This window comes from Oncorhynchus mykiss, chromosome 19, assembly GCF_013265735.2.
Source record: "Oncorhynchus mykiss isolate Arlee chromosome 19, USDA_OmykA_1.1, whole genome shotgun sequence".
Classification (NCBI taxonomy): Eukaryota; Metazoa; Chordata; class Actinopteri; order Salmoniformes; family Salmonidae; genus Oncorhynchus; species Oncorhynchus mykiss.
This window is the reverse complement of record NC_048583.1, coordinates 45,754,008-45,775,230: the sequence shown is the minus strand read 5'-3', so window position 1 is coordinate 45,775,230 and position 21,223 is coordinate 45,754,008. Positions and strand designations below refer to the sequence as shown.

Genomic DNA, 21,223 nt, shown 5'->3' with positions numbered 1-21,223 from the left:
ATATATTTTTTGTGTCATTTAGAGGGAAAATGCGTGCATTTTAGCGTTTGAGTCACCTTTCAAAAGTTGCTAAAAGCTCCAAATAAATTTTGAAAAAGAAGTTGCCAGGGTAGTCTAAAAAGTTGTTAAATCTAGCAACAAAATTGCTGAGTTGGCGTCACTGGCTGAGAGAAGGACAGTGCACAGTCTAGCCATACCCCCAAGTACTTGTATGAGGTGACTACCTCAAGCTCTAAACCCTCAGTCTTGCACTGTTTCGCTGTGGTTTTAGTCATCAATCTAGCAAGAGGGCAATATAGAAAAATGTGAATGAATAAGCCTTTTCATATTTTATAGTATGTCCATATATAGTTATAATCTGTTTTAGGCCATTTAAACAGCTTGCATCCTACCCATATACAAGGGGAGAAGGGCTATGTAAATGGTTTTGATTTTTGACATTATGACCATATGTGTCTGCCTCCGAAATAAAACGAATGTTTGACTTCCACTCAAAATTACTTATTTAATTATTTTAGATTGAAAGAAGAGAGCAATCTCTTTATCTTAGAGCTATGAAAGTAGTGTATCTATTTCCGCCTGCTCAATATCTATTCAGCAAGTTGCTTTGACATGTCTTGTGCAGTGAAGAATTCGAGCTGGATAAATAAAAATAAATTTAAAAAACTCCCGTAGACGTAACATTGCAGTGACGCGATATAAAGGGACTTAATGATTCAGCCGACCACCAGAGGGAGGCAAATATCCGTTCATTCGACAGAGGACGCTGACAGAGTCATAGGAAAGTCTGGATGGTTGTCTTCTGAATTATAAAACGGTGGGAAATCTATAAAACAAGTAATGTAAACATATACATATATGTTTAAGTAATTCTAGTGCCTGATTTCGGGGACTGTCAGTTTGAGGTTAACTAACTAATATTCTGCCTAAGAAGATCTGATTTTTTTTTTAACTAACAAGGATGCACTTAGTCTTCTGCAAAGAGTTGTTCAGTTAGGTATCAGCTAATAAACCGTTTTTTTTCCCCCTGTACAGGCCAACCACAAATTAGGGCACAAACAACAAAATAAGTAGCTTCTATTCTTGCTTTCTTGACATAAATCTTCGGCAAAATGTGAACTTTGCCGACTCACTGGCCATCAACTCAAAAACACTGCCTCTTTAAATCCACTAGGCAGCCTCGTTTCCGATTTATAAAACATGTGACGTAATTATTTTTTTTGCACAAGAAGAACGTCGTCTGTTCTACCAACCTCTTTTGTTCACAGCCCGCTCTCGGTTACCGCTAAAATACGGACAACGTGTATCTAGCTAGTTACCGGGGAATAACATAAAGCTAGTAAACGTCATACAGTGTGTTGTTTTGGGGTACTGCCGACTGATTTGAAACTAAGTGAATGAAAGCTTTGCAGAACGTGAGCGACATGAGTTCCGACGCTAAGCCCGAGCCTAAAAAAGGCAAAATGGAGAATGAAAGCAAATATCTCCCCGAGCTTCTGGCAGAAAAAGACAGCCTGGATTCGTCATTTACTCACGCAATGAAACTGATATCTGCAGGTAATATATCACAAATATTTTGGTTGAAATGCACATTCGCAGTGACTCCTGAATTGGTTTGTTAGTTATAGTAGGCTATCTCTGGGGTAACGTTAGTTGAAAGAATGACGATGGCTAGCTAACGTACTGTAGCTACGTTAGCTAGTAGTCAAACCGTTCTGGTTTGTAACGTTAACCCATTGATTACTGAACAAATTATTTGTTAAACGTTGACATCTCGTTCATATTTGTCATAAATGAAACGGCTTTGGTTAAACATACACCGCTCTGTACTGTATAGTATTGTTTTTTTTTTAAGTATTCCCTTGGACAATGCTTGATATGGAAATAGGCATGTCGGCACGAGGTTCTAAGGTAGAGGCATGGCACAAAGTGGGGGGGGGGGGTGTAGTGATGTAACTAACGTTAACGGGATAATCCACCCAAAACCACTGATTCCTGTGATTTACTGTGTAAAGTAACAATTGAACGATATTGTTTTTATATAAGCTTGGTAGCAGCATGTGAACATCTCTATGGCAGGGCTGGGCCATAATTTTGTCTAGAGGACCACATGGGGATTAAATAATATCCAGAGGGCTGCACCGATGTTCTCATTCTTCCGGAACAATGTGCGCTTCTTTTTTTTTTTTACTCAAATCTGCCGGCCAGATTGAATGTTGCTGAGGCAACATATAGTTGGCGCTAGATCTGCACATCTAGGATTGTGCATTCCCGGTAACACGCGTGTGTAGACCGGCTCAGACATAAAGCATCCTTCATTCAGACTGCAAGGCATACTTTCCCTCGGCCATCTAATGGCGAACCACAGGGGAAAAACGGGAAACGTATCACCGTCAATATCCTAAATTGTCTGAAAATAGTGGGGAAATTGTTTTAAGACAGTACACATCCCTGCCATTTTTTTCCGACCGCTCGTAAATTGGGCTTCCGAGGCACTGCATCTCAACGCTAGAGGCGGCACTACAGACACTCTGGTTCGAACCCTGGCTGTATCACAACCGGTCGTGGCTTGCAGTTTTTGTTTGGAACAGTAGCTAGTTGGCTGACATTATATGAAATGTGGCTGCTTATTTGTTAGTGCTGTAAAAATGTGTAGTTAACGAAACTTAGTAGCTATCACTTTTTTCCCGACTTAGTTAACCATGACTGGTCGTCTCACCTAGAATGAATGCACTTAACTGTAAGCTGCTTTGAATAAGGGAGTCTACTAAATGACTTATGTAATTACAGCATTTACAGTTCAATTCCTGAATTTCCGGCAGATATTCGAAATCTATAGTAGACACCAGCTAGTGTGCACATCTGCAATTTGATATCTGCTGCAAAGTTACTGTACAATTCTTTAGGCAGGAAATTGTTACTATGTTGGGACCTCAGCCATGACATTGCTGGCAAAGTGTCAGACCAGGTGAAACCTGCGTTATCGCAGCTTGCCTCACCCCTGGCACCAATTTCTACAATTGGTGTTCCCCATTACCTGTCTGTCTCAAACTAAACACAAGTGTGCATTACAAGTTTGGATTCTACAGTCTGATCAGCCATTTTTTGTTAATTATGTCAAATTAACGGTGTCTCTGATTCTTGAGACTCACCTTAACAGCCCCACTGCACCCCATTGTAACAATTACAGCATCAGGGTTGAAGACTAAAGGCCAACTTGTCATTTTCAGTAGGATTTTGAGGCCTGTTTGCCAGTTCTGAGGCTTTCATAATTATACGGGTGTTTATCTAGTGAGCGGAGCTCAGTTTCCCCATAATGTTGTAGAGGATTAGAGACCAATTGTCACACAACTGGCCTATGCCAGTTGTCTTTGAGGAAATGCAGGTGTTAAAATGTCTAGATCAGTTGGCCTTTGTCTTGACTCCAGGATGTTCTCTAGTAGGGCAATGCTCAGATGTCGCTACTTTCATTATTTATACTTGGATTTGACCAAGCTCTGCTAATTGCTTGTGCATTATGAACATTTCATGAAGCACTTGCAATACGTTCAATCATTATCAATGGTACAGTAATGATTTACTCAAACTAAAAACCCATGTTTTCCTGCCTGTAGAGATTGAAAGGATTCAGAAAGGAGAGTCAAAGAAAGAGGCAGAAAGAGAAACATACTTGGACCTGTTTACCACAAAGAACATCAAGGTCAAAGAACGTGTGCTAATACCCGTCAAGCAATACCCAAGGGTGAGTAAAGTTTTCTTGGTCTCCATTGAAAGTTGGTCATTTAATTTTTTTCCTCAATCTTTAACCTAACATCTGAAAGATTTATGATAGAATCATGCAGTTTGGGACATTGTTTTTAAAAATTTGATTACTTGGGGGGGGGGGGGGCATAATTACACATTTGTAGACTACAGGAAGCCCAAACGGATATAGTATTGTACTAGAACATAATCTCAAACCTTGTTTGTATGTGGTTACATACACTCAGTGACCAGTTCACTAGGTACACCCATCTAGTACCGGGTCGGATCGCACTTTGCCTCCTGAACAGCTGGAATTCTTCAGGGCATGGATACGTTACTCAGTTGTCAAGGGACCTAACGTGTGCCAGGAAAACATTTCTTACACCATTGCCACCAGCATGTACTGTTGACACCAGGCAGGATGGGGCCATAGACTCATGCTCGATTGTCCACTGTTGGTGATTGCGTGCCCACTGGAGCCGCTTCTTGCTTTTAGCTGATAGGAGTGGAACCCAGTGTGGTCATCTGCTGCAATAGCCCATCTGAGACAAGGACAGATGAGTTGTGCGTTCTGAGATGCCATTCTGCGCACCACTTTTGTACTGCGCTCTTTGTGGCCCTCCTGTTAGCTTGTGGATTCTTGCCATTCTCCTTCAACCTCCCATCAACAAGCTGTCTTTGCCCACAGGTCTGTTTTTCAGTCAGCCGCATGCTTTCTCACCATTCTCGGTAAACCCTGGACACTGTTGTATGTGAAAATAGCAGGAGGCTGGACTTTTCTGAGATGTTGGCACCAGCGCAGATGACACTGACTATTATACGACACAGTTGCTTAGGTCACTTGCTTTGCCCATTCTAACGTTCAATAGAACAGTAACTGGATGGATGCCTGTCTGCCTGCTTTATATAGCAGGCCATGTGACTCACTGTCCGTAGGTGTGAACTGTTTTCATGAATTGGGTGGTGTACCTTAACAGGCCACTGGTGTACCTTAACTGGTGTATATCTCTATGCGTGGGAATAATTTAGAACAGATTTCCAAAATTTAAATCACTTGGCGCTGGTTTTATGTCGTTGTCCCCCCCAATTAATTGGGGGGGGGGGGGGGGGGGGGGTTGCTCAGAACTTGAAAAGCCAAATAAAATTGTCCGCCAGTGGGGCAACCCTGCTCTACTTCGTCTGGCTCTCCTTTACTGTCAAGGGACTCGTCACTGACATGGAATGAAAACAACTTCCACCCCTCCGGGTTTTCAGTGATCAACTTTAATGGATATGACTGCATGTAGTGGAATTATGCTTTTTAATTTCAGGGGAGTGAAGTTGAAATGGTATGTCACAGTGCTCATTCAGACATGCAGAATGAAGACATCCGCATCATTCCATTCTAGAACTACGTGCATATATTATGACTATGACATGTCTCTTTGTTGGTGATTGGTCAACAATGGGGATTGTTCAATGAAGTGTTGTCATTTGTGCAAATTTTCACTTTAAGAGAAATACCAAACATCTTAGTTGGATGTACAATTTGAAGATCTCTTCTAAGATCTCTTCTGCAAAAATGTAAATAAATGACAGATTTTGAGTTATGGTGAATTAATCTATTTCGAGGATGTTTACTGGCTATTGCGTTTCAAGATGGACAAGTGGTACTATTGTTGTTTTGCAAGCTCGCTCGTTCACCTAGCAGAATTTGGCTGACACGTGCAAAGCTTAAGGCGTCTAGATATGAATCAATACAAGATGGCCCACATAAATGGGCAATTGCAGAAAGAGCGGCGTTGGTTTGACCATCTGATAATTGAAATTCATTCATCTTAATTTCGATGTGCCGAAACAGCTCTCATATCTACCGCCATTAAACATGGACCGATCTCAGTCTCCTGGGCAGGCTCTCGCCCTCTTTTTCATTTGAGTAAGGAAAAGGGGTTAGGAGAAACCAAATGGCCCTAGCTATCACGTTAGAGGGCCTGAGTGACAAATTAATCTATTAATGTTAATGACTGTCTCGGGCAGCAGACTGACTGTCCCTGATCTCCCTTAGCCGGGGTGGGAAAGGAGTGCATCACACTATAGGTTGGATAGGCTGTGCTACGATATCTTCCTCAGCCTAGCAACATGATATATGACTCTGAATTAAACAATCTGCATCAAGAGGCTATTTGTGTCATCTCTTTTCAAATTCTTTTTTTTCAGTTCAACTTTGTTGGTAAGATTCTGGGACCCCAGGGGAATACGATCAAGCGACTCCAGGAGGAAACAGGAGCAAAGATTTCTGTGTTGGGCAAAGGTTCCATGAGAGACAAGGCGAAGGTAAGAATGTCGGGAGGAGCTGACCAGGTACATGCGTGGAGTCCCTTTGAAACAAACATTTAGCAATCAAATGTGTATTTGGGAAATGTACTGAGTAGCTTTGGACTTAATTTAAGCAATAAGGCCCGAGGGGTTGTGAATGAAATATGACCAATATGCTAAGGGCTGTTCTTAGGCACGACGCAACGCGGTGCGCTTTGACACAGTCCTTAGCTGTGGTATATTGGCCATACATCACAAACCCCTGAGGTGTCTTATTGCTATTATAAACTGATTACCAATGTGATTAAAGCATTAAAAAGTTTTTGTCATACCCGTGGTATACTGCTTTCGGGGCTCGAACCACCTAGTTTATGTAATTTTTAATGTTAATTTCAGGAGGAAGAGCTGAGAAAGGGCGGTGAGCCCAAATATGCTCATCTGGGCATGGAACTGCATGTCTTCATAGAGGTGTTTGCCCCCATACCTGAGGCATACCTGCGCATGGCTCATGCAATGGATGAGGTCAAGAAGTTCCTCATCCCTGTAAGTATCCCAGAGAGCATCCTGCTTCAGCCACAGACATTTTAAAGTTGTGATCTGTGGGTTGATTTATGATGGCTTAGCAATGGCCCAAGATTTTCCATTCTGCTGCCATGTTCTAATTATGGACCTGCCATGTTAATGTAGCTACTACTTTCTTTACTTATAAGCAGGACACCATGGATGGTATCTGCCAGGATCAGTTCATGGAGATTGGCTACCTAAATGGAGGTCAGGACTCACAATCCAGGGGAAGAGGGGGGCCCCCAGGCAGGGGCAGGGGAGCACCCCCACCCAACTCTGCAGGAGCCAGGTAGGATTCAGTGCCTTTGGCAACCCCTTATTTTACAAGACCACAATCTTTCCTACTTTAAATGTACAAATATATTTTGTTTTTCTTCAGGGGGCGAGGAATGCCACCTCGTGGAGGAGCCCCTCGTGGTGGAGCTTCCCGAGGAGGGCCACCCAGGGGTGGGTCTACCAGAGGGGCTCCAGCTGGTCGGGGTGGACCCCCCTCCACACCCGCTAGAGGAGGCACAGCTCAACGTTCCAGACCCCCCGCACAAGGGACGCAAAGGATGCTCCCATCCCCAGCCCACTCCCACCAGCAGCACCATCAGCAGCACCAACATGCGCAACCACCCAAGGCTGAGGCCTATGATGAATATGTACGTCAAACCACTCAATTGTTAAGTCATTGTGTTGTGTACCAAGTCTCTTTCAGAACTAAAGAGGAGCTGTCAGTTTAAGGTCGTATTTATTATAGGTCTATTTATCACGGCGGACATGTCACCTCTTCATTCACGGTTATCTTCCATTTGATTTTTTTCTACACTAGATCACTGAATCAACTGTGCCTCCATCTTGGCATTCCTAACATTGTAAAATATTTTGGGAGCAATAAATTATTGTCTACATTTGTTTTTGCCACACTTGTTATTTTGTACCACCTTGGTGCATATGTGAGCTTACATAAACAATTTTTCCTTACATTTTAATTTTCGATTAGTAATATTACAGACCCCACAAACTTAAATACAACTGCTTGTGTCCTTGAGAAATTATTGAACTACTGTAAAATCCCATTTATTAAGGAGGATTGCTCCTACTGGGGAGTGCCGCTGACCGTTTGCTTCAGTCTCAATGCCCAATGTATAGCATCAGCAATCCAGGGTTTATAGAAATCATTGGTATCAGCCCAATGGAACCTTTCTAGTACACTTGAGGTGTTTGTTCTGACATTACTCTAGCGTTGTACATGTACCCTGTCATTCTGTGGTTAATTGCTTATGTTGTCTTTTCCCCAGCCTGCCTATGAAGAAAGCTATGCTGAGCCTGCATATGAAGGTTATGACAGTTATTACAGTCAACAACCTCCACAAGCGTAAGTTTCTATTTCATAGTATAATGGTTCATTGTGAGTTTTTAAACAATGAAGTGGCCAATCCTCGGGACAGTGTAGGGGCGCAGACATTTCCTCTCACAATATTCAATGTAGTGTCAAAATGGTGGAAGACTGTTTGATCTTCTCTTCTCAGGGATACAGAGTACTATGACTATGGACATGGAGAGGCTCAGGAGGCCTTTGAACCCTATGGTAAGATGATAGTAAATTAATGGTGGTGAAAGTTGGTATAACCAATGTTCTTATTGTCACATACATTCTCAGATATTGAAATGACATAATTGGGCCAAACCGGTCATCTGTCAATGTTTTGTACTGAATGAATTGACCATCGCTCTTTATTGCCACACGGCGTGTATCCAAACATTGACCTTTGTTTGGGACTTTTGTGTGCATTTTCTCTCGTAGCCCAGGACGATTGGGAGGGTTCGTGGCCCACCACTGGAGGCAAAGCCCCTCCTGCAAGGCAGGACAAGCGGGGGTCCTACAGAGAGCATCCATACGGAAGATACTGAACGGCTCTGGTAGAGGGTTGCCCTGGCAACTGTCTCCCGTTGTAAATCACTTTTAACTCTGAAGTAATTTCCCTCTTTCTTTAATTTTTTTTTAATGGTTTGAGAGCAGGGTAATTGGATGTATCGCATCGAGTAGGCGTAGCAAGCAAATTCAAGGATTTTGATAAAACGTTTCATTCAATGTTTGTTTCCACTGCATCTTTGAGTTAAGATCTAATTTAATGGTTGCTTGAAGATTAAAAAAAAAAAAAAAAAAAAAACTTGATACCTTGTGTAGTTTAATGTTCAAAAATGTTATTTCAGTTTGTCTGTCATGAGAGGATTCAGTGGCAGTTGCAGACTCATTTAGGCTGCACTTCAAAAGTATTTTTAGCTAATAAACTTGATCAATGACATCAATGTAACATCGGCAACTTAGAATGAATGGGGAAGAACCTAAATAAATTTCTGGACAATTTTTTTTGTATAATCTAAAATTCCATAGGTTCAATTTTTTTATTTTTCTTATTGAGTTTTGAAATCTATCCTTATTAGACACTTGAGACAGTCTGTCCTAAAATATCTCGAGTCATTTCAATTTGACTTGATTGTGTAGTACATTCTACTATAGATATCTTTTGCGATTGGCTTACTTTAGTCTACATCTTATTGGGCTGACTGTAATTCTGGTGAATTACTCTATTTTGTGTCCTACCAAGATTTGGACATGGTCTTTATGTAAGAACTGCAGCCAACTCAATATTATGTACATAAACTAAGGACAATTGTATTGCTATCTAAAGTTGTGCAGTCTCCAAAATGCATAGTGCTATATGTGTACTCTTGCCTAAATAGGATACTAAATATATCCACAAATGTTTTGCTGCAGTGCGTTGTATCAATAAAGCCTAATTTGTTTTTGTTTTTTATCCAACTAAACCTGGTATTTTGCTTTTGTTGTATAGTAATGCCTTCCACTAATAAAACTGATCCTCATTTTGAGGTTCTTCACAAAACTCGAAAACAATCACCAGATTATTGCATGTACATAGAAGACAAAAGCAACCAAAAAGAACATTGCTCTATTTTGATAAAGAGCACATCCTCTTCATCTCTCTCTTTAATAGAGGATCTAGAAGAGACCCATTATGTCAAGTAAAATAACGATGGTTCCTTGAGGTAATGTATTTCCAAATACTTCGCCTGACAATGATAGTGCCTGGACTTGTATTACTTGAAGTCAATTGTTACGACAGCCCACTTCCTCAAGCTTCCCAATGATCCATGTATTTTTAGTCATTTGAAATAACTGATTTTCAACAGTATTTCAAGTCAAGCTTGCAGGATTCTTACTTGACTTTAATAAAACCAGCCAGCATGACTTTGCATCAAAGAAAAATATCGCAGGGGAGAGGATGCTAAAAGCCTAAAGATCACGTCAAGAAGGTAAAACGAACCCCAACTGTCATTTGTTAGATATTTTTTGTCTTATGCACAAAATGCTAGAACCTGCTAGTCATCCAAAACCAGTTGTCCAAAAATACATACCTGCATAATATGCTATGATGACCTGTTTCAAACAAAATAGCTGTACAAAATTATTAGAAATGATTGTAATGCAACTCTTGCTAAAATTGAAAACAGTTAATGGTCCAATCATTTCAACTGCCCTCCCTGGCTTTTTTGTTTGGTATTTTTTGAATAATGTTAAAATAATAAGTCTAAGTCATGGTTATAAAGACTTACAACCTCCGCTTGAGTTGCATGACATTTGCAGTGAAATATTAGTCTTGCATGAATGATCGTTTTCAAGTACATGTTGTCAACAGCACTTGCACAGGGGTCTCATTGTATTTCTGTCCCCAGGTATTCCGAGTAAGTCCCTCTCTGGGTTTGAGAAAGGCATCGGACTTGAGCTGAATAAAGTCCTCTGGGTAAGTCGTCCATTACTCTTCAGCAATGTCATGGAATTTGACTGGCTAAAGCTGCTATAGTATTTTAGGTTTTACTATTACTTAAATTGAGGAAAACTGATGAAACGATGAGTGAACAAAGTCTGCCATCCACATGAGTATTCCTCATTTTGCGTGTGCTTGTTGAAGTTGGCCAGAAAGCTCCTAGTCCTCTTCACAACTAACTGAAATGTTTTTGTAATGGACCCTCAAGCTGAATTTTGTCAGGGTCTTTACCAGCTGTAGTAAATCAAACCAGTGTTGTGACAAAGTACTTACTGCTAGACTGGATGAAGGTGGGTGGAAATGTTGGTGATCTCCAATTTTGTTCTCAATCAGGTTTTGGGAAGTGCTCCGTTTTTAGTTGCTCAACAGGGTGACTTGTGAATTTATCGTTTCAACAGGTTTAATCCAGTGAAAGGCCTTGAAGACTGCACAGGTAACTTAAGCCTGGCAGCCCCATGTTTTGTTTGGGGTTTAACTGTCAGGATTGCCACAAGGCTTTTCTTACACAAGATATGCCCATCAGTTTGCTATAAATGAGGATGTGTGTTTGCTCCAGCACTTATGGATAATGGCACTCCCTGGAATATGGCTGCTTAATGTCTGCAAGTCTCCAGAGAAAGAACATGAGGCTTACAGTGCATTCAACTTGAGAGGATGAAGTAAATGCACTGGTTCCTGACAAAGCAGCTTGGAGTAAGAGGAACTGAGTTGTATTCTGGGAAGTGATGCAGACAATTACATTGATAGAAGGCACAATCTGCAATATCAAAACGTATCTACCCCCTAAAATTATAATTGCTACATTTCCTTGACTTTATTTTTACCTCGTTTTACTTGTTTTTTGTGATTGTAAAATTGTAGTTGCCTCAGGAAGGTCTTGAATCATTTCTGTGCAGAATAACTTTCCTTTCTTAAATAAATCTCAATATTCTGATTAAGCTATCTTTTTGTCAAATTATGTTTTACATTTTAGTCATTTAGCAGATAGTTATCCAGAGCAATTTACATGAGTAATTAGGGTTCAGTGCTCTGTTCAATGGCACATTGACAGACTTTTCAGTCTGCTCAGATTCAAACCAGGAAACTAGATCACTGGGCCAATGGGCTCAACCTGCTGCTTTGAGGCTTGTATATAAGGTCAACCCTTCAGCTGCCTCCCTTATTTATACTGATAGAAAATATAAACGCAACCCTTTTACTGACTTACAGGAAATCAGTCAATTGAAATATTCATTAGGCCCTAATCTATGGATTTCACATGACGGGGTAGAGGCGCAGCCATGGGAGTGCATTGTCCCACCCACTTGGGAGCCAGGGCTGGATGTGGAGGTCCTGTGCTGCCGTGGTTACATGTGTTCTGGGGTTGAGGCCGGTTGGACATACTGCCAAATTCTTTAAAAATAATTTGAGGCTTATGGTAGAGAAATTAACAGCTGGCAACAGCTCTGTTGGACATTCCTGCATTCATCATGCCAATTGCACACTCCCTCAACTTGAGACATGTGGCATTGTGTTGTGACAACTGCACATTTTAGAGGCCCGATGCCTTTTATTGTCCCCAGTGCAAGGTGTACCGGTGTAATGATCATGCTGTTAATCAGTTTCTTGATATTCCACACCTGTCAGGTGACTGGATTATTCTGTGATCTTGTATTTCAGCTCATGAAACCAACACTACACATTTTATTTTTGTTCAGTATAAATATAAACTTGGTTACTCAACATTGACAACACATCTCTTGTATCATGCGCCCGTGTCCCATCTATTTTCTCACTCTAAATAAATAAACAGCATCTTTCTGTGGACCAGGTATCTTATGGCAGTATTGTGTGAGAGCAGCTGGTCTGGTTTCTCTTTCAAGCTCTCACTTCCCTCCACTGTCTTATGCTGGGAGATGTCTGGCCCCATTCTGTCAGGAGGATGGGAAGGCTGAATATTGACAAAGGCAAAGCAGTGGGAAGTAGGGGTGCTATATTTTTTTCACAATTTGTGCACTGGGCATTTATTAGTATTATCGAAACGATATAAACGTCTAGAGCAGGCAATTTTTTTCCAACACGTCCACTTTGGCAAGAAAGGTAGTTGTATAATTAAGAACAGTATCTTGCAGGATCCAATACTTTGAATTGTAAGAGTTGTTTCCCTCTGCGGTTGTCATTCAAATAGAGTCAAGAACGAACACAGTCCTGTGCCAAGTTATGGGCAAAGACGCAACTTCCATATAAAATGTAATATTTTTCTTGACGATATAAAATGGAAAACAACACTTTGTACAGTATTAATGTATCCTTACAAACCACTTAATGTACATTTATTACTGTATTGTACGTAGGCTGGTCATTAGGTTTGTACCTGTATAATGTATCACCAAGAAGAGGAAACGATGTACAATACAGTAATTGAGTTCTTTAAACAAGTGGTTTGTGATATCTGGCTCAGTTGGTAGCGCATGGCGCTTACAATGTTAGGGTGATGGGTTCGATTCCCACGGCAGACCAGTATGAAAATGTATACACCCCCTTTAGTATGTGCAACACGGGAAAAAAAATGAGCGTATTCCTTTATCGTTGGCTTTTCTAAATACATGTTTGGTAATCGACTAGGAATGCATCGACCGGTTGGTGACCACTGAGGATATACGCTGTAGTTTACCGTAGGATTCAAAAATCGAGCGGGCACGAAATGGCGCTTGAGTCGAGAGAAGAAATGTGGTCGAGCGAGCAGATGACGGGTGCCGCGAGCGCTGGCCAGCGTTGTGCGCGAAAATTCAACTTGAGTTTGTGATCGAGCAGAGCTGCATTTCTGCACACAGGCTACTTGCATTAATTCGAGAGTAGAAGTGCGTTTGCCTGAAGAAGTTCTTACATGTTAAGACTCAAATTATTGCACTCACAAATAAGGAGCGTCCCCACACGAATGCATTTTCACCTCACCAATTTTTCAGTTTGCTCTCAAATCTATTTTGCGCTCGCAACTGCTTACTAGATAATTTTATCAGGGAAAATGCTAGCCAATGAACGTAGCAGTCTACTGAAACGCGATTGGTCCGTTTTTTTGTTGTACCAATCACGACTTGAGTGCTCTCATCGGATTTTGGACAGTGGAGATGAAAGGGGACGGTGAAAGATGGCTGAGTTATTCCTACAAAGTGGTGCCTTTTATGTCCCCAGGAAATATAACTTATTTAGTGTAAAATTGTGGATTCCAAAAGGCCTTAGTAATTACATATTTAAAATCTTTCATTGTTTTATAGTCCTAGTTAAATTCTCTCTGCAAATATTGTATTTATTTAATTTAAGATTTTCAGTGTGTCCCTATTCACTTTCCACACTGTTAGTTTGCAGAGTCTGTGGATGAATAGTGCAGAATGCAAAGTCCATGGAGGAGAGGATGGTTGGTGAGGGCCACAGCACAAGAAACTGTTCAGGTGACGGTAGGTTTTGGTCGTGATTGACCTGAACCGTTTGCCAAGGAAGGGGAGGTGAACGGGGTCGGCGGTGATCTTTCCTGCATGCTTCCTTGCCCTGCAGTCGTGCAGAACCTTGATGGAGGGCAGGTGGCAGGCAATGACCCTCAGCAGACCGGACAATCCGTTGCAGTGATGGAAGAGATAAGGATGGACTTGATGGTAATTTAGAACTGAATCAGTACACTGCATTCAAGAGGGCTGAGGACAAAACAACACCATACATTCACCAAACATTGCACTGAGGAACAGATTTTTAATAGTAATTGTCTGACTGGGAACTACCGTTGTCTATAAATGACAGAATCCAGAATTATTTGTTTGGCATTGGACGTTTTATTTAATAGTCAGTAATCACATAGGGATTATGTGATGACTTGGCGGGCTGTATATTCTTTAAATTAGGTTTTTGTGTGTGTGGTCTGCAAGTAAAGAGGGAGAGATACAATAGTGAATGACAGAATACAATCTCCAATTCACATCTCTTATAAACAATGTGCATGGCTTTAACATGAATATGATGACAATGCTATACTGGACCATACGGCGCAATAAAACGTGACTGACTGAGATCAAAGGGGTGCTGCAGCACGTGTACTACAAAAAATAGTACGATCTTCAGTAAAGGGCTACAATTGCACAATTAACTTGAAAACCTCTAAACAGTGAAATACGATGTAAAACAGTGGTGATTTTAGCATGCAAATCGTGGAGGGGCAAAAAAAAAATAAGTGGGATGCATGCCAGCAGAGCCACTAAACAATACATTAATTGCACTATAACAGTGACAAACAGTGCCCACAAACTGTTAGGGCCTACATAAAGCTGTCCCAACATCTTACCACTGCTGCACCTCGTTACCAGCGGAGCCTTGTCTGGCAGCGGAACAGTTCATTCAGTCTCATTTACTGCCTTAAAAAAAACACATAGTCAATATAATTATTTGTTTAGCACTTTTGAAATGTACATCAACAGAATTCAGAACATGGGCTGTTCTTAAAGTGCTCTCCCTGTACACCAAGTCAGAACTGTATGTTAAATAAAGGGGACATATAAGCAGACAATGAAAGCTTTTACAATATTCAATGATTACCGTACATTTCTCTAAAACAGGTTATAAGCTACATGTGCACCACTAAATCAGAACAGTAGGTGAAATTAAGAGGGGTAAATAGACCAAATTTTTAGGGTGAGGCACATGGGATACTAACGGCTTACTACACAACATAAACTTAGTAATACTTTCTTAGCTACAGTATACATATCTCCCTGGCATATTACATAATTTATGCAGCAGCATATAATACATGTTTGCACTTGCCTTGTGCTGTGCTCACTTGAACAGGAAGGTGGTCAAATTTGATCATCAAAGTCTGGCATTCTCTGGATTTATGGTGCTTTCAAGACAACTGGTAACTCGGGAAAAACAAGGTTGAATAACGATTACGTCATTGATCTTCAGGTCGTAGCTCCAGAAAGAAGCCCGAGTTCCCGATTTTACAATTTTGAGTTGGATGACCATTCAAAATGTATTTCTCAGTTGGAGCTAGTTTTTTTTCAGAATTCCCAGTTAACTTTACTTCATTGAGTTCAAGACTGCAGTTCTGGGTTAAAAGTTGTTTTGAGTTTCATTATACCCCTGATAATTTGGTCAGATAACCGTGTGTGTCTGTGTGTACAGTAGGTGACATGTCCATTAATCTGCTTATTTCTTCCCTACACCTTTGCAGATTGTTAAGAGTTGCGTAAATTCGAATCTGGTATCAGGATAAATATGACAATGAGTCACCGATTGTATACTATGTATTTTTTATTAGCTAAGCAATAAATGGCAAATGCAACTTTTGTATATACAGGCTCACTGTAATACCACGCAGGGCAGAACAGGGTACTGACAGGATGTATGTAAACAGTGTTCTTATACTGTGATGGACATAGTTCCAACCCGTCTGTTGGCCTATCACAGTAGAGTGGTTTAGACTTGCTCAGGCTGGTCCCTGCCTCTTGGCGCTTCTTGGAGTCCTCCCTCCATCGATGTATCGATTCTTACTGTTCTGGTATCGCAGCCTAGTTATAACAGTTGCTCAGTTCCTGCTATTGTGTTGTTCAGTATTTTTCCATCTCAGTTAAACCTTGTGATGACGACCCCTCCCTATACCTGATTAACCACAACTTTGTAAGATACAGCAAGTCACACCATGTGCTCAGTATTGTTACATACAAACACAAGGACAAAGCATCTGCTGGGCTGTTATCTACAGTTTTGCAACATGCAGGTCACACCATGTTACTCAGTTCTTGTCACACACACAAACAGGCAAGTAGATGTAGCAAGCAGTTGTTTAATCTCATGATGATGCTCAAGTGCACAAATGCAGATACTTCACACAGCCAACATCAGATAATATTTAATCATATATATATATATATACAGTGCCTTGCGAAAGTATTCGGCCCCCTTAACTTTGCGACCTTTTGCCACATTTCAGGCTTCAAACATAAAGATATAAAACTGTATTTTTTTGTGAAGAATCAACAACAAGTGGGACACAATCATGAAGTGGAACGATATTTCAAACTTTTTTAACAAATCAAAACCTGAAAAATTGGGCGTGCAAAATTATTCAGCCCCCTTAAGTTAATACTTTGTAGCGCCACCTTTTGCTGCGATTACAGCTGTAAGTCGCTTTGGGTATGTCTCTATCAGTTTTGCACATCGAGAGACTGACATTTTTTCCCATTCCTCCATGCAAAACAGCTCGAGCTCAGTGAGGTTGGATGGAGAGCATTTGTGAACAGCAGTTTTCAGTTCTTTCCACAGATTCTCGATTGGATTCAGGTCTGGACTTTGACTTGGCCATTCTAACACCTGGATATGTTTATTTTTGAACCATTCCATTGTAGATTTTACTTTGTTTTGGATCATTGTCTTGTTGGAAGACAAATCTCCGTCCCAGTCTCAGGTCTTTTGCAGACTCCATCAGGTTTTCTTCCAGAATGGTCCTGTATTTGGCTCCATCCATCTTCCCATCAATTTTAACCATCTTCCCTGTCCCTGCTGAAGAAAAGCAGGCCCAAACCATGATGCTGCCACCACCATGTTTGACAGTGGGGATGGTGTGTTCAGGGTGATGGGCTGTGTTGCTTTTACGCCAAACATAACGTTTTGCATTGTTGCCAAAAAGTTCCATTTTGGTTTCATCTGACCAGAGCACCTTCTTCCACATGTTTGGTGTGTCTCCCAGGTGGCTTGTGGCAAACTTTAAACAACACTTTTTATGGATATCTTTAAGAAATGACTTTCTTCTTGCCACTCTTCCATAAAGGCCAGATTTGTGCAATATACGACTGATTGTTGTCCTATGGACAGAGTCTCCCACCTCAGCTGTAGATCTCTGCAGTTCATCCAGAGTGAACATGGGCCTCTTGGCTGCATCTCTGATCAGTCTTCTCCTTGTATGAGCTGAAAGTTTAGAGGGACAGCCAGGTCTTGGTAGATTTGCAGTGGTCTGATACTCCTTCCATTTCAATATTATCGCTTGCACAGTGCTCCTTGGGATGTTTAAAGCTTGGGAAATCTTTTTGTATCCAAATCCGGCTTTAAACTTCTTCACAACAGTATCTCGGACCTGCCTGGTGTGTTCCTTGTTCTTCATGATGCTCTCTGCGCTTTTAACGGACCTCTGAGACTATCACAGTGCAGGTGCATTTATACGGAGACTTGATTACACACAGGTGGGTTGTATTTATCATCATTAGTCATTTAGGTCAACATTGGATCATTCAGAGATCCTCACTGAACTTCTGGAGAGAGTTTGCTGCACTGAAAGTAAAGGGGCTGAATAATTTTGCACGCCCAATTTTTCAGTTTTTGATTTGTTAAAAAAGTTTGAAATATCCAATAAATGTCGTTCCACTTCATGATTGTGTCCCACTTGTTGTTGATTCTTCACAAAAAAATGGTCGCAAAGTTCAAGGGGGCCGAATACTTTCGCAAGGCACTGTAAATGTTCTCCGGTCCTTTTTGGTTTCAGGTAGAACCCTTTAGGTTCCAAGTAGAACCCTAATGGGTTCCATGTATAACCTTTTCCCCAAAGGGTTATACCTGGAACCAGAAAGGGTTATCCTATGGGGAAAGCAGAAGGATAATTTTGGAACCTTTTTCTCTAAGAGTGTATGTGAGTCCAATAAGAATGTAATGAATGACTGTAACTGTCTTGACCAACAATGGGTCCTGGAGAAGACTGGCCTACCTTCACCAGGACAGAAGGCACCTTTCTTTTCATTTGGTAACATTGCATAATTGAAAAAGGATTATAAACCAACTTTGGGAAAAGTTATAGGCCTAATGAACATTCTGTAAAAGTACATCTGATCAAATAGAGACTATTAACTAGAGAGCCCTTTAGCTAGCTAGGTTACACATAAAAACTATTTAAAATATAAATCAATTATGGTATCAAAGGCTTTAAAAATGTACTAGAACGTAGCTTACCGGAGACAAATCGCCAGGCGTTCAACTGGGCTGATGGACTCCCGGTAGTTGGTATCCATCCGGGCGATCCTGGCTCCAACCATCTGGAGCAGGTGATCAAACTGGCTTCGGTCCAGACGAAAGTAACTTCGGAATTCCTCTCCAAACATTCGAAGCTCTTGAATGAGACGGTGGAACTCCCCTGTCTGCTTTCGTGACTTTAACCATCTCTGGAACCACACAGACCTGCGCTTTCGGCCCGGCTGGTCCCGGCCCATCAGCGCGATCAAGACCCCCTTCCTCAACGTTGGTCTCATTGTTGAAAGAGCTTACTCTGCTATCTTGACTATTTATTTCATTTCGCACCAAAACTGCATTTTGGAGGGAAATTATATTATAGGCTCTCACAATGAATATGTGGATGTCATCGAATAAATAATATACTTGGCAAATAAATGAATAAAACATGTAAAGAAATTCTACAGTCAAACTTTTTTTATTACGTTATCCCACATTTTTTTTACTGGATATGTGTGCAACACAAGTTCAACATTCACATTTAGCTACTTTCTGTCAAGTCTACCATACAATTGGATGCGTACATTCACCATATGCACCACACAGAATGTCCAGCAACTGCCTCTGCAACGCAATGCTGAAAGGCAAACGCAGCGTTCCATTGGAAATGAATGTACTCCTGGTGTAACAAAACGCAGAACACACCGTTCGAAGCGTAAGACTTTGAAAGCTACAGCAGGACGCGGTAATGAAACTTTTAAAAAAAGAGATCACTGACGCCCAAACCATTTGCTATGAAAGTAGATCTGTTTAAATTCTTTCACAAGATTAAATGTAAGCACATGTTTTATCAAAACACTGTTTCAGTCCTAGAAACCCAACAAAGAACTGGTACCCATTTTAAGCCCAAAAGCTAATTCTGCCTTATAGTTAACAACTCTTCGATTAGGTTAGTCGAACAAGAAGCCATGTAGGAGAAAAACAAACCATTCATTCCATTCCATTCATTCAGAAGAACCCCACTAGGACAGAAGAACAGCCACTTAATGAACTAATGAAAGAGTCAGCTTTGGTTATCAAACCTGCAGATAAGGGGGGTGCTGTGGTCGTTTTAGACTATGAAAAATACAAAGAAGAGATTCAGAGACAACTCAGTAATGAACGTTTCTATAGAAAATTGAGTTTTGATCCCACACAGGTGTTCCAAAGGGATATACACTCTAATCTGGAGCAAACCCTATTAAATAACCCTATCTCAAAACCTGAATATGAATACCTTTGCTGCAAATGTCCCATAAATCCATGCCTGTACATTCTGCCGAAATTACACAAACCTAAAAGACAAGGAAATTATCCAGACAGACCAGTGGTTGCAGGAATAGGCCCAGTGCTAGAGCCATTGTCGACCTTCGTAGACTCCTTTATTAAATCTCATGGGCAAGAATTACCATCATATGTGAGAGACTCTATAAACTTCATAAACAAGATCTCAAATATAACGGAATTTAACAGGAGACTTCAATTTGGTCACATTAGATGTCGAGAGTCTATATACCAGCATTCCCCATACGGGGGTTGGCAGCCCTAGCTCGCTATTTGAGAGACAGACGAACCTACCTACCAACAAACTTTATTCTAGAGCTGGCTGAATATGATTTGATTTATAACTATTTCAGGTGTGATGATGATTCGCTCCGAGCTATGCTGACCTTTATGTGGGTCTTTTTTTAACAACGTTTTGTTAACAATGAAAGCGAAAATCTATTTTTGAATAAAATCCTGAAGTGGTATCGATACATTGAGGACTTTGAAGGAGCCAGTTTTTCAGTGAGTCGTATATGCCACTCCACAGAGGACTATCTAGAAAAGCAGCGGAGATACGCAATAGAGACTATTCTACGCAATAGAGACTATTCTCCACAATGTGTGGATGAAGCTCTTAATTCTGCATTGGGGAAAACACGAGATGAACTGCTTCAAAATACCCATTAGAGCTAAAGAACACTGTAATGTTCGCCACCACATATACTTCGAACTCGCGAAAAGTGATGCTGTCAAGAAACACTGGCATGTCTTAACATCGGACCCAGCTTTGCCAGCAGAATTTAAGAATCCACCACGTCTATATAGGAGAGGTCGCAATTTACGCGATAAATTGGTCGAAGCGAACTGCCAGGCACAAAAGAAAATCAACCAGGCTCTTTTACGCCCTCTTCCGAAGGGTAGATATAAATGCAGAGATTTCGCACAGTGCAATGTGATGAAGTGTGAATATTTCTGCCACCCACATACAGGAAAACGGTTCCAAATAAATTGCATTATTACGTGCTCCACCGCCCATGTTATCTACATGATTAAATGTCCACGTGGGCTGTGTTATGTAGATAAAACATCTCGTTCTCTCAAACAGAGAATGTGTTAACATAAAAGTTCAATCAGGAGAAACAACAGGGATTATCGTCGCAGTGCATTTTAATGAGTTAAACATTACAATTTTACCTTTAGATGTTGTGGCATAGAGAAAGTTAAGATATCAGACAGGAGAGGTGATTTAAAAATACTCTGAGCAAAATATAATGTTTTGGGATTTTCACACTCCAGACATGATTTCCTTAATGATGAAATGCCTATGTATGTTATGTTGTAAATGTGAACATGAATTATGCCCCCATTTCACGTTTTTCTTGCGCTGTACCCAATGTTTTATGAAAACCTATTTGGTAGGTCGATGTACTCATTGGGGTTTTACATGCGTTTTATGTACACACTTTATTCGAATATTTATGAAATGCACATTGTTATATTTGGTCGCACTTGTTTTCCCTCGA

The 21,223-nt window shown here is 40.8% G+C and overlaps 1 protein-coding gene across 4 annotated transcripts; it reads left to right on the top strand.

Annotated features, from left to right (window-relative positions):
• The first annotated feature begins 1,185 nt into the window (after positions 1-1,185).
• Positions 1,186-11,374, top strand: LOC110497990 (KH domain-containing, RNA-binding, signal transduction-associated protein 1). 4 transcript variants are annotated; one of them, XR_005037755.1, is made up of 12 exons: positions 1,186-1,557; positions 3,615-3,742; positions 5,941-6,057; positions 6,436-6,582; positions 6,750-6,892; positions 6,983-7,247; positions 7,887-7,963; positions 8,118-8,176; positions 8,393-8,562; positions 10,345-10,412; positions 10,835-10,869; positions 10,993-11,374. XR_005037755.1 is itself a non-coding variant. In XM_021574505.2 (9 exons), exons 1-9 carry the CDS (start codon positions 1,398-1,400, stop codon positions 8,497-8,499), a joined length of 1,200 nt encoding a protein of 399 aa, XP_021430180.1. In that variant the 5' UTR covers positions 1,186-1,397; the 3' UTR covers positions 8,500-9,490. The 4 variants fall into 4 exon arrangements, 2 of the variants coding, with proteins under 2 accessions (XP_021430180.1, XP_036810821.1); XR_005037754.1 differs by having other exon boundaries at positions 10,835-11,374; XM_021574505.2 differs by lacking the exons at positions 10,345-10,412; positions 10,835-10,869; positions 10,993-11,374 and having other exon boundaries at positions 6,753-6,892; positions 8,393-9,490.
• Positions 11,375-21,223: the final 9,849 nt, after the last annotated feature.